This window comes from Perca flavescens, chromosome 6 (assembly GCF_004354835.1).
Source record: "Perca flavescens isolate YP-PL-M2 chromosome 6, PFLA_1.0, whole genome shotgun sequence".
In the NCBI taxonomy this organism is placed as follows: domain Eukaryota; kingdom Metazoa; phylum Chordata; class Actinopteri; order Perciformes; family Percidae; genus Perca; species Perca flavescens.
The window spans coordinates 39,673,825-39,692,199 of record NC_041336.1 but is presented as its reverse complement, the minus strand read 5'-3'; the positions used below and the strand labels follow the sequence as shown (position 1 = coordinate 39,692,199).

Here is an 18,375-nt window from a genome sequence, read left to right as displayed (position 1 = left end):
TTTAAGTCCATAGCCAGCAATGTGAAACTAAATGTTATTGTTCGAGTATTCAAGTTGAAAATAGAGCCCGGCCAATATTATCGGCCGATATTAGGCATTTTCCAAACTATCGGTATCTGCGTTTATAATGGCCGATAAAGGAATATTTAAAAAATAAAATAAAAACGGACTAAACCCCCTTCAACCATGTTCTGAGTGTTGGCGTTGCATAGTTTGTCCACCAGAGGGCGCTCTACAACCTCCCTGTTGGCTACACTCGTGTTTGACACTTATGACATGCTGCTTTTGGGATGCTTTTATATAGGCCTTAGTGGTCCCCTAATACTGTATCTGAAGTCTCTTTTATATAGGCCTTAGTGGTCCCCTAATACTGTATCTGAAGTCTCTTTTATATAGACCTTAGTGGTCCCCTAATACCGTATCTGAAGTCTCTTTTACTGTATATAGACCTTAGTGGTCCCCTAATACTGTATCTGAAGTCTCTTTTACTGTATATAGACCTTAGTGGTCCCCTAATACTGTATCTGAAGTCTCTTTTATATAGACCTTAGTGGTCCCCTAATACTGTATCTGAAGTCTCTTTTATATAGGCCTTAGTGGTCCCCTAATACTGTATCTGAAGTCTCTTTTATATAGACCTAAGTGGTCCCCTAATACTGTATCTGAAGTCTCTTTTATATAGACCTAAGTGGTCCCCTAATACTGTATCTGGCCTTGACCAACTGCCATTTTGCTTGTTTGAAAGCCATGATGTCTCTCTCTCTCTTGGGTGGGCCAAATTCTCTGCAAAGCAGAGAAAGGGGAGGTAACCTTTCCCCTTATAACATCATAAAGGGAAGCTTCCTGATTGGTCCATCTGAGCTTTCATTTTCTCAAAGGCAGAGCAGGATACCCAGGGCTCAGTTTACGCCTATCACCATTTCTAGCCCTGGGGGAACATAAGCAGGCTGGGGGAATGCATATTAATGTTAAAAAAACTCAAAATGACATTTTCTTGCCATGGGACCTTTTAATGATCAGAACTTTAATATATTTTGATGTTCCTCTGTTCTGTTGTGACAATAAAACAAGTTTATTTTTAAACTGCATTATCATATTATTTTAGTGAGAACTCATAAATAACTACAAATAACTAATGTTCGGGAAATCTGTTTATGTTTTGTTATGCGTTTGTTTTGTTTTTTAAATATATATTGGCTGATATATCAGAATATAGGAATTTTTAAATCACCAAATATTTTTATCGAAATCGGCCTTAAAAATCCTTTATCGGTCGGGCTGTAGTTGAAAATTTAGTAGTCGAGCCTATTGACAAAGGCAGAATTTATGGAGTTAGAATCATGCCAAAACCTCACACACACACACACACACACACACACACACACACGCACACAAAACGTGTTTTACTCACGCCCAACGATTCACAAACAAACTCAGTGTGGTTTGCAAATACAAAACATCATTCACAAACTAATGCATTTTGTTCTGCAAATAAGAAACCTACCTATCAAACAAATACAGTATGTTTTACACATAAAAAGAAACGTATTTTTCAATGACAAAAAATATCCTGCAAGTACAAACTAAAATGTTTCAAGTACAAAAAAAAATCTTTCAAGTACAAAAAAAATGCAAATTACAGGACATTCGTTAGTAAATTTACCTGCATTTGTGTGTGGATCTGAGGGCATTTGTGTGTGGATCAGCAAGGCGGAAAATTAGTGCCAAAACTCACGTGACAGTTTTTTGTACTTGTAGAATTTTTTTGGTACTTGAAGGATTTTTTTTCTTCGTACTTGTAGAATTTGTTTTGTACTTGAAGGATTTTTTTTTGTACTTGAAAGATTTTAGTTTGTACTTGCAGGATATTTTTTTGTCATTGAAGAAATACGTTTCTTTTTATGTGTAAAACATACTGTATTTGTTTGATAGGTTTCTTATTTGCAGAACAAAATGCATTAGTTTGCAAATGATGTTTTGTATTTGCAAACCACACTGAGTTTGTTTGTGAATCGTTGGGCGTGAGTAAAACACGTTGTGTGTGTGTGTGTGTGTGTGTGTGTGTGTGTGTGTGTGTGTGTGTGTGTGTGTGAGGTTTTGGCATGATTCTAACTCCATAAGAATTAATGTTTTAAAGTGGAGTTTGGCATTAGCTACAGTTATCTTAGCCTCGTGAGATCATCCTGATTTCACGAGCTCCAGTTTTTTCTCTCTATCAGTCTGGCATCTTGAGATAGAGAAAATTTTGAGCCGTTTGCCAAACGACCGACCAATCAGCGTTGGTTTTGAGGCGGGTTTAGGTGTGACGCAACGAGAAACAACTGTTAGTCTAAACATGGCGGCTTCCACGGATGAGATGAGCGTAGCTATCGCGCAAGTTTTATCCGAATCAGAAAGTATTCCTTCATTGAAAGAAGAGCAGAAAACGGCACTGGAGGCTTTTCTCGGAGGAAAAGATGGTTTTGCTCTTCTCCCGACTGGTTTCGGCAAGAGTTTGATCTGATTGGTTGATTTGGCTTGTCTATCACCAACATAGGTGGTGATAGACCGATGGTTTATCCAATCAGCTAACCAGAATTTTTGCCCCTTCCCAAAAGTTCTCCAACTGAAAGTTCCCAGATGGATATGCCAAGCAAATGGGAAGCGATCCATCTGGCGGAGTCAGGTTACAGTTATATAGCTATAGTTATACCAATGTTACTCCATACAAAGTGGAGCAGGTATCGTGATTACAAATTAGCTAGGTTATTTATGACATCTATAAAAACAGCTAGAACAGTCTGGTAAGTTCAGAAAATGACATCACTTGACCGTAATGTAGCCTTTAAAACCAGGAAAAGACAACACTTGTGTCATATCACGATATTACGAGATCTAGAATTTAAGACAATATCTATCTAGCCTCATATAACAATGTCGATATAATGCTTTAAAAACTACAAACAAGCCATGGCGTTTTTCCCCTATCCCAGAATAGATAAGTGGTATTGCCAGACAATACTCCAGCACTGCACTGTGGATATAGGTCTGGTAATGAGAGACTAAGTATGGTCTAATATGCAACTTACAAAAGTCAAAGTTTGATGTGGAAACTGGAAACTTCCAAAGCACATCCACGGAGAACAGATTAATTTTAGTTTAGTAGGAGACATATTTGGTCTAAGAGTTAAACTTTTGAGATATACAATACTTTGCATATTCATAGATTCTTAATTTTTCAATGAGGGAGAAGTAGATGTAGATTTAAATAACTTTCAGCTTAGTCATTGAACTCTCTCTCTCTCTCCCCAGGGGCAAAGAGTTTAACTTGTAACGCTACTGTACAACTCTACAGTATCCAATCTTAACAACTGGAGAGATATCGCAAATAAAACCCTTTCATATCTCCTAACCAGAAACCGTTTAAGTCACTTGTCTTCTTACAGCTAACGTTAAACTGGGAATCTCCCAGTTGTCCCGTTAATGGAGCAAGCTAACGCTAACATTAGCCGGCTAGCCAGCCACTCACCATATTGTGTCGGTACGGGATCAGGCTGGAAGGTAAAGTGCGCTGCATGTCTTCGTTGTGTTTTTGTACGGGAGTTGGAGTTCGGAGACAATTTCAGCAGAGTTGCCTCAAAAGAGCTCTGAGCCCCGGTGCCAACACCGGAGACGGGAAGTTTGAAGGGTGCACCTCGGATGAAGAACCGTGCTGCGGCCGCCATCACTGTTGTTATGACTGAACAGGAAGGGCAACGTGCAAAGACCGTCTATAAAAACGAAGATGTCTCACTCAGTAGAGGGGACGAGATATTCTGATATCTATCTAAAAATGTCTGGGTTACATTTAGGTATTATTGGGCCTCTTTCATCAGTCTTTATTAAACACATGATACTGGGATTTTCTATTAGTACACTAAATTAGGTTAACTAAACTAATGTATTGGTTAATTATATTTCAGCACTGTGTTAGTATTCAACAATACTATCCCATAAGCATAGGCTTTCGAACAATATATTTAACATGTCTTTGTGTTAAGAGCTATTACATTAGATACCCATTTATCGTAGAACATGGTGAGAACCCCCATTTTATCTTGTAAAAAGAACGTCGAGAAAGTAAAATAGAGACAAATTTAAGAAGGAAAAGGAACTTCGGCTCTCTGTGGTAGTGGCAAAGTGAGAACTCCTGTTTTGTTTTGTTTTTATTCTCCATGCCAGCCACTAGAATTAACTCCGCCCACATTGAGGTCTGCGGGTCTGAGCCACTATGAGCACAAAGGTTGTGATTGGTCAAGTATGAGGGCGGTGTGCGTGGTAGAGACTGGATACGTTCAGAGCGCACTCGTTCAAGTCAGAGCCAGAGTGATAGAGAAAGACTATATATATATATGAGAGCCATAGAGATATCTTTCTCTATCACTCTGGTTCAAGTGGCACGTCATTGCCAATCAGCAGTCTTCTTGGGTTTACGTCATGAAGTCTGTATTACCCTATTACCTATGTGTATTACCCATTACCGCGACTCTTTGTTTTTTTCCCCCACTATGGCCACGCCAAGACCCGCCCTTCAATAGCTACTATTGGCCAGGCGTCCATGCTTACGCAAGGCAACGTAACCTGAAATGCCTAACCCCAACCAATCAAGCTGCTTTGTAGGTCGAGTCTTGGCGTGGCCATAGTGGGATTCGTAATTTTGCAACCCGGTCAAGCCACATCCATGGGTCAAGCCCATACTGTCTGTGGTCAAGCCAGCCGCCGTTCGGATTTTGATGTGCGTCTATCTATTCGCACTGTTACGTTACCGGTACTTGGAGCAGCCAAAAAGGACATTTTCAATTCAACTTTATTTCAGACACAGACAGGTCCATATCAGTATAAAAATAAGGCTCGTATGTCAGCAATGCCAAGTAAAAATCTGTAAATGTATAAAAGAATTTACATTATATTACACATTTCAAATACTAATTTTTGTAGCATATGTGACGTCACCTAATTTGATAATAGTAATAGTAGTAATAGTTTTGCTAAGAAGCGTTCTCTTAATACATCCATGGAAGCGTGGCCATCGTCAAATATGTATAAACATATAAACAATGTGCACCATATAAATTGTCTTGGTAAATATAGCAATGAGTTCATCTTCCTGTTGTTTGCAGGCAAAAGTAGCCCAAATCTGATTTTTGGGAGGTCAAGTGACCAAGTCAGACTTCTTCAGAAGTAGGCTAGTGTGAACACTCTTGCCCAGAACAGATTTTTTCAAATCAGATTTGATACGACTTTTACATCAATCTACATCGACATGTCTCGCAATTAGGCGCCAGCGGGAGTTAGCCCTAGACACAGACAGTAGGCCTAACATTAAAAACTGACAGAAAGTTTTGAATAATTCACAACACAGTCCCACCACTCCTCGCTTCATCACTGTCACTGCATCCACACACACGTCTGGAGTGAATTTGCAGCTATAACACCGCAAAAGGCCAAAAAAGCCAATGTTGGTTCTCTTTCTCTTCATTCTTCTCCTCCTCAGCACCTACTCATTAATGGTACGGCTGCCATTAAACAAACATTTTGAAATTGCTTAGGCCTACTTCCTCCATAACCTCCCTAACTTTAGTGCTACACGTCATTGTTATTGGTCTTTTGCGCATGCGGGTCAGTTCGAAACCGCAAACAGTTCCCACTGGAATCTGATATAGGCCACATTTTAAAAGGTCATATGAACAGCCAAACAAAAAATCAGATCTGAGCAAAAAAATCTGAATTAAGCATTAAGACTTGAGGTGCGAATGTAGCCTTAGTAACACAAACCGGCTACAAGATGGTGCTGTTGGTGCTCTACTCCATAATGGGAAAACTATATATTGCCAAAGTGATTCACAACTTAGTTCCTTGATCCATCCATCCATCCATCCATCTTCGTCCGCTTATAAGGTGTCGGGTAGCGGGGGGAGCAGCTCCAGCAGGGGACCCCAAACTTCCGTTTCCTGAGCAACATTAACCAGCTCTGACTGGGGGATCCCGAGGCGTTCCCAGGCCAGGTTGGAGATATAATCCCTCCACCTAGTCCTGGGTCTTCCCCGAGGCCTCCTGCCAGCTGGACGTGCCTGGAACACCTCCCTAGGGAGGCGCCCAGGGGGCATCCTTACCAGATGCCCGAACCACCTCAACTGGCTCCTTTGCGTCGAAGGGAGCAGCGGCTCTACTCCGAGCTCCTCACGGATGACTGAGCTTCTCACCCTATCTCTAAGGGAGACGCCAGCCACCCTCCTGAGGAAACCCATTTCGGCCGCTTGTACCCTGGATCTGGTTCTTTCGGTCATGACCCAGCCTTCATGACCATAGGTGAGGGTAGGAATGAAAACTGACCGGTAGATCGAGAGCTTTGCCTTCTGGCTCAGCTCTCTTTTCGTCACAACGGTGCGATAAATTGAATGTAATACCGCACCCGCTGCGCCGATTCTCCAAAACCCCAAGGTACTTGAACTCCTTCACTTGGGGTAAGGACTCATTCCCTACCTGGAGAAGGCACTCCATCGGTTTCCTGCTGAGAACCATGGCCTCCGATTTAGAGGTGCTGATCCTCATCCCAACCTCATACTTGATACAACAAAAATATTATCCAAAGTAGCTCTCCAGAAAATTACACTACCAATCAGTTTTAAGTATAGAAATGATTGAACTTTGCACATTTCTATAAGCAGCCATCTTCTAGCATGAGCAGCGTTGTGTTAATTGCAAAGAGGGAGAAATCGATGATGTTATGAATGAATCATCTCCTTTTTGTATTATTGTCACTGGAGGCTAATTGTCATCAGGGATTCATGTTTTTTAATTAACCCAAATTAGTACTTCACGAGTATTGAACTACCCCCCAAAAAAAGAAATCAACTGCACAATTGCATTTACTTATTGCCAATTTAACCCTTTTTTCATTTTGTGATACTTTTTGCTGTTACTGCTTATGGCATGACATTCTTTTTTTCTTTTTAGTCAAAATTTTTAAATCCAGTGTTTTTTACTCTTACATGTTTTTTATACTTAAATGATTGATTTTGTACCCTCTGGACACCTTCGTGGCAAAAATGTACACGCACACAAAAACTGTTATTAAATCATCATATATCAATATTTTTTTTCTGCCTTTTTTTCATAAATCACTTAAACAACTTCTAACTTAATCAAAACTACCAAACATTCAATCATTTTCAGGATTTTAACCCTTTAAATGCCAGTTTATTTATTTGAAGTATGTCATTATTTATAAAAAAAAAAACACAATTTTTTTTTTTTCTTTTCCATATAATCAATAATATGGAGATGGGGCTTTGGTGGGGATTAGAGTCTTGGATATGTCAAAGATTATGAACAAAATTAATTTGATTTCATTAGTATTTTTTACATAGTGCCAGATACTCCCTTTGGACACCTTCGAGGCAAAAATGTACATGTCCAAAAAACTGTTATTAAATCATATGTCAATATTTTTTCTGCTTATTTTTCATAAATTACTTAAACAACTTCTAACTTGCTCAAAAATACCAAACATTCAATAATTTTCAGGATTTTAACCCTTTAAATGCCAGTTTATTTATTTGTAGTATTGCATTATTTATTACAAAAAAAAACCACAAATAATTATTTATTTTTTTCCATATAATGAATAATATGTAGATGGGGCTTTGGTGGTGATTAGAGTCTTGGATATGTCAAAGATAAGCAACACAACTGATTTGATTGTATTAGTATTTTTTATGTAGTTCCAGATACTCCCTTTGGACACCTTCGTGGACAAAAATGCCCCCATTGACTTCCATTATAACCACGTTTTTATCTCACTGCCTTTACAGTATAAAACCATGCATTCTGTAATGTCAGCATTTCATTTTAAACAAAAAATGGTTATATTTCACATTTTTACAGTATTCCACCAGATTCAACCATTTTGCCCTTGAAGGCCGATGCATGAAATCATTGTATTTTTCCAGTTATATTATGGAGCTGTGTGTGCGTGCGTATGTATATGTGTGTGTGCGTGTGCATGTGTGTGTGAGAGAGTTTGTGTAAATCTGTAAACAAGCACTGATAATTTTAGGGGTGAAAAAAGGGCTTCTTTTGAAGGATGCATTTCATGTGTCTTTGGAGACGTGCTTGAATAAAAACATTGTCTCCTGCATTTGTTGTAAAGAAAACCAACTATTAGTGTGTTGATGCACCTGGCTCTAGAGAAGGAGAAAGACCTGGAGCAAAGAGAAGGAGCCTTTATCTTCCAGCCAACTGCAGGACTCATCTGAAGATGACACAAGTTTCTGGAGTCTGACACAAAATGGTCACTGGTGTCCTCCAACTCTGTGAGTGCCTCTAACCCTTCCTCTGAAAGTGGAGAGGACACTGAAGATCCGGTCCATCCTAACCTTGAATGGACAGTGAAGAATTGGCAAGTCTGGTCTCCATCTAATACTGAGACGCTGCGCAACATTCAAGCACCGACCGGCACGATGCCAGAGCCCACGAGATAATGCCATATCAAGAATCCATGATGTGGCATCCTCTTTCCACCTTTTCTTCACTCCTGACATGATCCAGCTGATTCAGGAAATGACAAAGCTACACGGGAGGTGTTCAATCTCAAGATGGAGTGATGTGGATGCTCAAGAGAGTCGAACATACATGGGACTTCACACTTGGCTGGTGCGTACCGGTCCAAAGGGGAATCTACTGTACCTGGAGCCTATGGGATGTCCATAGTGGGAGACCAGTCTTCAGGGCCACCATGTCCCACAAACCATTTGAAATGATAAGCGCCAATTTACAGCACATGCAGGAGACAATGTTTTTATTCAAGCACGTCTTCAAAGACACATGAAATGCATCTTTCAAAAGAAGCCTTTTTTCAGCCCTAAAATGATCAGTGCTCGCTTACAGATTTACACACACACACACACACACACACACACACACACACACACACACACACACACACACACACACACACACACACACACACACACACACAATAACTGGCAAAAATACAATGATTTAATGCATCGGCCTACAAGGGCAAAATGGTTGAATCTGGTGGAATACTGTAAAAATGTCAAATATGACCACTTTTGTTCAAAATGAAATGCTGACATTACAGAATACATGGTTTTATACTGTAAAGGCAGTGAGATCAAAACATGTGGTTATAATGGAAGTCAATGGGGGCATTTTTGTCCACGAAGGTGTCTAGAGGGAGTATCTGGAACTACATAAAAAATACAAATACAATCAAATCAGTTTTGTTGCTTATCTTTGACATATCCAAGACTAATCACCACCAAAGTCCCATTCCCCTACGATTTATTTTATGTTCTGTTGAGTTTTTCATAAATAATTGTTACTTCAAAGAATTAAAATTGGCATTCAAAGGGTTAAAATCCTAAAAAACTATTGAATGTTTGGTAGTTTTGAGCAAGTTACAAGTTGTTTTTGTGAAAAAAATTATTTATGAAAAAAAGCAGAAACAAATATTGATATATGATTTAATAAGTTTTTGTGTGCGTGTACATTTTTGCCACGAAGGTGTCCAGTGTTACTTTTTTGAGGAGGGCCTGAGGGTTAAAATAAGTAGGAGCAAATTATCCCTGTCATGTTTATCTCACTATGTTGTCGTATTTTGATTAATATAACATATACTACATTTTTCTCACACAAAATGTGTTATAATAGCACACCTTGTCAGGTACATATATCCTTTGTATCAGCTGAGACAAATAAACAACTCCTTAGGATACAGTATGTTTATTTGACTATATATGCTTACACTTATTAGAGAACACGTGTAAAAATGAAGAAATAATGATTTTGAAAACCGAAATAAAAAAGATTTGTTAGTTCTACATCTTAAAGAACATATTGTTACTGTGCTTAAGTGGGGTCTAAAAAAGAAATAAAAAGAAATATTGACATCACATTTTTTCAGGATAGTTAGGTTGATGACTTTGCACACTCTGCAACATCCAACTTCCTGCCGCTGCTGCACATTTTGGCCAGATTCTGTGGAAAAGCAGAAAGCAGAGTTATTATTTAAGAAACTCATGGAGACAAAGTCTAAAGTTGTAAAATAGTAAGTCTTACATTAGCAGCTCTAATGATGCTGTTTGGAGACTGGAGGGCTGCGAGGTCAGTTAGGATCTTCTGGAGATCGCAGTTACTTGGACATTCTGAAACAGGTGAAATGAGTACAGGTCAGGGTCACATGGTTAACAGGAAAGGTGGCTGCCAAGTCTCCAGACTTTGATTTGTGTGCGTCTGTTTGTGTACCTGTTGCAGGCGATACTTGTGGCTTCAGCTGCAGGTATCGATGCTCCAGCAGCTCTGCAATGGAGATTCGCTCTCTGGGATTTCGTACCAAGCACCTCTGCAACAACCGGACAATAAAACAGCTTATTTAGTATTTTACATTACTTCAACAACATTTGACAACAGTGAGTTTATTTTGTTTATTTATTAGACAAAAAAACACATCTCCCAGCTGACGAAAGAGGAAGAGGTGGTGGGTGGGTTAGTTGCTGCAGCTGCCACGACGGCTGCACACACGTGGGCGAATATATTGGCAATCGCCGCCACCGGTTGCTAAGCTGAAGGTGGCCAGATGGAAAATTTTAAAGTATCGTCAAACCCTATCTAGCGCACCCCTGTAACCAGTGTAGCATTAAAGGAACACGCCAACTTATTGGGACTTTGTCTTATTCCCCGTATCCCCCAGAGTTAGATAAGTCCATAAATACCCTTCTCATCTCCTAACTCTATCTGACGCCCCCACCGCTAGCCTAGCTTAGCACAGATCCTGGAGGTAACCGGCTCCATCTAGCCTAGCTTAGCACAGATCCTGGAGGGAGGTAACCGGTTCCAACTAGCCTAGCTTAGCACAGATCCTGGAGGTAACCGGCTCCATCTAGCCTAGCTTAGCACAGATCCTGGAGGTAACCGGCTCCATCTAGCCTAGCTTAGAACAGATCCTGGAGGTAACCGGCTCCATCTAGCCTAGCTTAGCACAGATCCTGGAGGTAACCGGCTCCATCTAGCCTACTGCTCCCAATAAGTGACAAAATAATGCCAACATGTTCCTATTTCCATGTTGTGATTTATATTGTCACAGCGTGTACAAATAACAAGGTCACATGACACACAGCCATCTTCTAACCGTATTCATACTCGGAACTATATTCTCAGAAGGCGAAGCACTGCTACTTCTGCTACTTTGGGCGGAGGGATTTGATCACAGCACCTGAGAAGCCCCGTGGTGAGGAGCAGAGAGTAACAACGTTACTAAAGCTTTTTTTTTTGCCAAGTAGCAGTGCTTGGCCTTCTGAGAATATGGTTCCAAGTTTGTATACGGTTAGGAGATGGCTGTGTCTCACGTGACCTTGTTATTTAACTAGCCAGCCGTCCCTGAAAAACAGTACATTCCTCTTTGTTACCGCTGTTTTTCTGCCATCCGCTTGTGTGCACAACTGCGGAACTGCAACGTTCACTTTAAATTGGTCTATATACTGTACTGTACATAAATGCAAAAGTGCAAGCCCAATAAAGTGTTTTAAGAGGTCAACTAATGTGCAAGCTTTTTAGAAGCAGAGTTGCAACGGTCAGAATGAGCTAGTTTACAATCATTCCAAATTAGAGGTGTTGAAATTAATCAAATAATCGATGCATTGCATCGCGGACATGGACGATGCTGCATCGATGCAGTGGCCCACCATAATCGATTATAACGCAATGACGTTGCTCGTTAATTTTCCGGCCACGGCATAAACATTCAAATGAAAAATAACATTCTCAGTAGCCTAGCTAACCCGTCACACACACACACACACACACACACACACACACACACACACACACACACACACACACACACACACCTTTTTTGTTAAAGAGTTGTCTGAGGTCAGTTATTCCAATACAGCACAATAGATTTGCTGGTTAAAAGTAGGGTGGTATATGACTAATCCAAAATAGGTAAGCCTTCGTGGTAGCTACTTTAAAGAAATGAACCCAAACACTTCATCATTCCAGTCTGAAGTTACGTATTGCAGCTTGGGCATTGCACTTGACAAAGCAAGTTTCAAGTCAAATATCCTATATGGCTTTAATAGAAAAATTTATTTTGAAGCATCGTGATGCATCAAGATATCGAATCGAAGGCCTGATTATCGTAATTGAATCGAAAGATCAGTGAAGATTCACACCTCTATTCCAAATGATCTTCAGAACTGGGAATACTGAGAGCCTTGTGTTCACATTACACCGATACAGTTTAGTAGTGATCTCTCACCTTCAACACATCCAGCAAATCCTTCTCCAAGATGTCAGGAAATTCAATCCTATGGGAAGGATCGATGATAGCGTGCATCTTGGCAATCTGATTGGTGATGCTTTGGAATGGGGTTTTTCCGTAAGTCATGCAGTACAGGATACATCCAAGGGACCACACGTCACCTTTGGGACTGATCTGGAAAAAAAGAAAATGTTTAAACCACTTTGCAAATCAGAAATAATTGCTTATATCGTTTGTATCAATTAATTGATTGTTAGTACCTTTGAGTTTGCTTTTCCTGCCTTGGATGAAGGGTCTCTGATGGCTTCGGGAGGCATATAGTTCAATGTTCCAACCTGTGTTTGACAAACAACCGTGTATTACATGAGTACAGCCCTTTCCACCTGGAGTGCAGATCTGATACAGCCTAATTATGTTTACAGTAAATCTTCTCTTTTGGGCGCCCGGATAGCTCAGCTGGTAGAGCAGGTGCCCATATATAGAGGTTTACTCCTCGATGCAGCAAGCCACGGGTTCGACTCCGACCTGTGGCCCTTTGCTGCATGTCATTCCCCCCCTCTCTCTCCCCTTTCATTTCTAAAGCCTAAAAATGCCCCCCAAAAAGAATCTTCTTTCCATAGATTTTCATATATTTGAAACCTCTATTTTGGTTGCTGCACATCCATGAGAATGCCTAGGTTTGTTTTACATGCCTTTCCTTGTTGTCTGCTTAGTAAGTTCGGTTTCCATGAAGGCCACTCCTACACTGTGTGCCAGGAATATGGAAATTAACTCGTTTGTTCACCTGCAACTGTGGCTAGTTGATTCCAAAATCTACGAGCCACTTTTTTTTTTTTTTTTTAAACCACCAAGTGTGTAACAGCATGTGAAAAATACACGCAGTTGGATGCTGTCCTCCTCTCCTACTTCAATGCCTAACAAATCTATGTCTTTCTCTCCCCCGTCTTTCACTGGTTGAAGCCTGAAAATATTGTGAACAAATTAATAACATAACTAGTTACACTGGTCAAACTGTTCAGTTCTGTTCCAGACTGACCGCTCCGGTTCAGGCTGGTCCTCATCCTAAATACGGGCCTTTTTCAGTCGCGGAAAATACTTGTCAATACTCATCTGGATTGAAGTAGCAAACATTCAGTGTAAAAGTAAAAAATGAGAAAACAATATTTTTAATATGTTTATTTGATTCACAGCTGCTACATATAGTGTTTTTACCTCGACAACCCAACTGCATTTTACCGCAAACTTGCGACTAGTTAACTCTCTAAAGCAGGCGCAATCGCTTGTTTGCTAAGGGTCAGGTCGGGGATTGTGAAAAGGTGTTCACGAGCTAGATACCAACCTTTCGTGAACTTGTGAATTTCGCCAGCCGTCTTCTCTCCTTGATGGAGACAGACGCTGTGTGCACGGTGGGCTCAAAGGTGTTTTAAGCCTCCAACATCGCCTTACAGGTACTAACCCTCACCTTAACCGTAAACATAACCATTGCCGCGCTGTCTGGAAGGCAGTGACGGACTGGTAATCTGGCATTTGGGCAGATGCCAGAGGGGCCGTGGGCCGTCATGGGCCGGCCGGCCAATCAGAGAGCCACTTAATTGTAAACAGTGGCCCATATAATTTCTCTCGGCCCCATTTCAAGCATTAATAATAAAGTTCTTTCGCCAAACAATAGCCAAATTTATCCAAATCCTTCACACTTAGTGAAAACTTTATCTGATCAGTATTTATACGACATGTGAGTCTCTCGATCACAGTCATGGTTACCCTCTACAGTCAAACTTTTACATTAGTCTGTATTGTTTTGTAGCAAAATTACTTCTTCAGATCAGATGTTCAAAAACATAAACGTGCATGGTTTGAAATAAAACAGATCTACCTGCATTTCTTTTATTTGAATATTTGTTTGCAAAAGTTAAAATGAAGCAATGCCTTCTGGGTATTTCAAGACAGAATCGAGTAGACCGCTGTCTATGGTCAGCGTGGTTGTTGGAAGTTGAAAATTGGAAGTTGGAAGCTGGTTGGAAGTTGGAAGCTGTACTGTTAACAAAAGAATTAATCAAGGCATCAAGCGACACAAGGGGGGCAGAGGAAAAAGAAATATATAAGAGAGCACTGTTGGCTGACGTTGAAAAATGCTGCAAACTGACTTTGTTTAGTTTTTAAAATCAAGTGCAGCTTCAGCTAGCATTAGCGCTAATACTGCTAGCTAGCATGTTAGCGACACATCTGAGCCAGCACACCAGGGAGAAAGACAGGACAGTGAGGAATATGAGGAAGCGGAGGAACAAAACGAGCAAGAGGAGGATGAAGAGATAGACATGGATAACAAATCTATGGAACTAACCAACACAGAACAACAAGCGTGCTGTGGGTCTGAATGTGGATTACCAGAAGCAACAGAGATGGAGACCAAAGCTGCAGGAGGGAGTGTAGGTAGAGTAAATTTGACTACTTCAGATTATTAAATTAATATGGAGCAACTGGCTCTGATGATTTATTCATTTGTTTTTATAGGTCTATGTTTTGGTACAGTCGTTTATAGCATGGGAGTTTACGTTCACCATCACTGGGGCTATCAAAAGTGCATGTTCTTTCCGTGCGTCAAAAGTTCTATCTGCTATGTGTGGGAAACACTGCTGCTATTTTATTATTAAATTCACTTTTTTATGCGAGAAATCAACTATATAAAGCTCAAATATGGGCCATTTTACAAAAATTGATTGCCGATTGCAAATTTGGTAAGACGTGTCTGACTTCAGGAGCTCCATACAGAGGGGAAAGTCACGTTTGTAGGTTACTGGACTACCGGGGCTCCGCAGAGCTGGCCGGCTGCCAGTAGTATATTTACAGTTTGAATTTCATCACGGCATGTATATCACAGCTACCCTAAGGTCTTAACAAAGCTAACACTTTTGTCCGATTTCAATTTAAGGCATTTTGGTGAATTTTAGAGGTCTTGTTAGGAGGAGGCAAGCTAGCTCTCATTGATAGAGCCCCATCCTGCTCACTCGCGGACAAGAGGAGTTTATTTCCCCGATCGTTTGTTTAAATAACTCAACACACATATCCATTTTAAGATTAACTGGAACCTGTGGTAAGAGATTGCGGGCGTAACAAGCTCGCTGACCGCGCTCTCACTCACACACACCAGCCATTTAGCAGGAAGATGGGATCTGCAGGCCCTGGAGGTCTGTCAGGGCAGCGGCATTTGGTAGTCCACTAACCCAGAAAGGTTTTTTTTTTTTTTACGCAGGAATGGAGCACCGCGGGCTGCTGGCCGTGACGGATGTCCATTTAGCTCACAGCGGGCCGAGGTCTATGAAGGACAACAGGCAGGGGGTCGAGGCAGCAACCCAGGCAGCACCGGCCGCTGAATTCCGACACACAGTCGAATAAAATTTGCAATTAGCCATACATTTTCTTAACCCTTCCGGGTTGCCGATCACGCCGGCTTGATCAAGTCACATGACCAGTTTAAGACGTCGAAGCATAAAAACAAAGTCACGTTGAGCGCTGCCGTCCACTTCTGACGAAAGTGCAGGCTTGAAACTCCATTCTAGTTTTTGTTTTATGTTGATAGACCAAGTAAAAATGGAGATATGATCATTTCTTTATATAAAAAAATACTGAAAATATTGACGCGTTCTTAAAAGAACGCAAGATGAGATGCGGCGGGCGTTGCATTTATTCTAATAACTTCGTCGGTTTTTGTCATAAACGAAAACGGAGAAAAATGTCTGAATCTGCTGACTCTGCTCTTCAGGCTGCACATTTCAGGGAGGGGAGGGGAGGAGGAGCTAACTGAGCAAAGAAGCAAAATTGAAAGGCGGGAGATTGACGGAGTAGACAAAGATAGACATATTAGAGAGCGAAAGAGATATTATGGCTAGTTTTTGGAAGAGTTTGAGTAGATTTTGAAAGGAGTTTAGGAGTAGTGTAGATAGTTTAGGAGTTGATTTAGAGTTTTTTTGCGGAAGGAAAATGAAGTGAATGTTTTCGGTTGAACAAGCCCTCAACTTGTTCTATCGACTGGACGACCAGGATGCTGTTTACATTTCATCGTCGGAATCGGAAAGTGGCGACGATGAGATTGACGACTTGGCTTTTGTGGTTCACAACAAGAGGTGAGACAAACTTTTTGTTAACATTTATTGCTTTCTTTTAGCTTTTTGTGTGTGTGTGTGTCTCTCTGTGTATATATGTGTCTGTGTCTCTATATATGTGTCTCTGTGTGTATATATACAGTGGGGGAAATAAGTATTTGACCCCTTGCTGATTTTGCAGGTTTGCCCACTTACAAAGAATGCAAAAATCTACAATTGTAATCATATGTACATTCTAACAGTGAAAGACAGAATCCCAAAGAAAATTCCAGAAAATCACATCATATGAATTTATTAAAATTGATAACCATCTGATGAGGAAAAACAAGTATTCGACCCCCTGGACAAACAGCAAGTATTCTGGCTCCTACAAGCCAGTTAGTCTTTCTTTAAGACACAGCCCCAATCCGAACCAATTATCTACATCAAATACACCTGCCTCACCTCGTTACCTGTATAAAAGACACCTGTCAACACCCAAACAACCAGCATCCAACATCACCACCATGGGCAAGACCAAAGAGCTTTCTACGGACATCAGGGACAAGATTGTTGATCTGCACAAGGCTGGAATGGGCTACAAGAGAATCGGAAAGCAACTTGGAGAGAAAAGATCAACTGTCGGTGCAGTTATCAGGAAATGGAAGAAGCACCACACCACCGCCAACCTCCCTCGGTCTGGGCCTCCACACAAGATCTTGCCTCGTGGGGTGTCCCTGATCATGCGAACGGTGAGGAATCATCCCAAAACCACAAGGGGGAACTGATGAATCAACTGAAGGCAGCTGGGACCACAGTTACAAAAAGAAACGGTTGGTAACACACTACGTCGTCATGGATTGAAATCCTGCAGCGCACGCAAAGGTCCCCCTGCTCAAGAAGAAACATGTACAGGCCCGCATGAAGTTCGCCATTCACCACCTGGACGACTCAGAAGAGGCCTGGAAGAAGGTGATGTGGTCAGATGAGACCAAAATAGAACTTTTGGCCTCAACTCAACTCGTCGTGTTTGGAGGGCAAAGAACACTGAGTACAACCCAAAGAACACCATCCCCACCGTCAAGCATGGTGGTGGCAACATCATGCTTTGGGGTGCTTTTCAGCCAAGGGGACGGGACAACTCCATCGTATTGAGGGGAGGATGGGACGGGGCCATGTATCGTGGAATTCTGGACCGACATCTCCTTCCCTCAGTGAGAGAGCTGAAGATGGGTCGAGGATGGGTGTTTCAGCACGACAACGACCCTAAGCACACCGCCAAAGCAACAAAAAGTGGCTGAAGAAGAAGCACATCAAGGTTCTGGAGTGGCCTAGCCAGTCTCCAGACCTGAATCCGATTGAAAATCTTTGGAGGGAGCTTAAAATTCGAGTTGCCAGGCGACAACCTCGGAACCTGAATGATTTGGAGGCTGTCTGCAGGGAGGAGTGGGCCAACATCCCTGCCAAAATGTGCACAAACCTTGTCACCAACTATAAAAACCGTTTGACATCTGTGCTGGCCAATAATGGCTTTTCTACAAAATATTAACATGCTGTTTGTCCAGGGGGTCAAATACTTGTTTTTCCTCATCAGATGGTTATCAATTTTAATAAATTCATATGTGATTTTCTGGAATTTTCTTTGGGATTCTGTCTTTCACTGTTAGAATGTACATATGATTAAAATTGTAGATTTTTGCATTCTTTGTAAGTGGGCAAACCTGCAAAATCAGCAAGGGGTCAAATACTTATTTCCCCCACTGTATATATGTGTCTCTCTGTGTATATTTATAGGTGTCTCTGTGTGTATATATGTGTCTGTGTCTCTCTGTGTGTGTGTGGGTGTGTGTGTGTGTGTCTCTGTGTGTATATGTGTCTCTGTGTGTGTATATATGTGTCTGTGTGTGTGTATATGTGTCTGTGTCTCTGTCTGTCTGTCTTTCTGTGTGTGTATATGTGTGTGTCTGTGTATATTTGTGTGTGGGGGGG

The 18,375-nt window shown here is 41.1% G+C and overlaps 2 protein-coding genes across 3 annotated transcripts in view; both read right to left on the bottom strand.

Annotated features, from left to right (window-relative positions):
- bckdhb (branched chain keto acid dehydrogenase E1 subunit beta) overlaps window positions 1-3,748 on the bottom strand; it is an 82,243-nt gene extending 78,495 nt beyond the window's left edge. Inside the window, exon 1 of the mRNA XM_028581755.1 lies at window positions 3,509-3,748. Within this exon, the coding sequence (XP_028437556.1) occupies window positions 3,509-3,704 (196 nt within the window). The 5' untranslated portion in view covers window positions 3,705-3,748. The remainder of the gene's footprint in view (window positions 1-3,508) is intronic.
- A 6,004-nt stretch (window positions 3,749-9,752) lies between these two features.
- The window catches only part of ttk (ttk protein kinase), a 55,498-nt gene continuing 46,875 nt past the window's right edge, over window positions 9,753-18,375 (bottom strand). For both annotated transcript variants that reach the window (XM_028581645.1, XM_028581646.1), the window contains exons 21-25: window positions 12,568-12,642; window positions 12,305-12,481; window positions 10,291-10,387; window positions 10,105-10,190; window positions 9,753-10,023 (exon numbers count right to left, since the gene is read on the bottom strand). In XM_028581645.1, coding sequence (XP_028437446.1) covers window positions 9,955-10,023; window positions 10,105-10,190; window positions 10,291-10,387; window positions 12,305-12,481; window positions 12,568-12,642 — 504 coding nt within the window. In that variant the 3' untranslated portion in view covers window positions 9,753-9,954. The remainder of the gene's footprint in view (window positions 10,024-10,104; window positions 10,191-10,290; window positions 10,388-12,304; window positions 12,482-12,567; window positions 12,643-18,375) is intronic.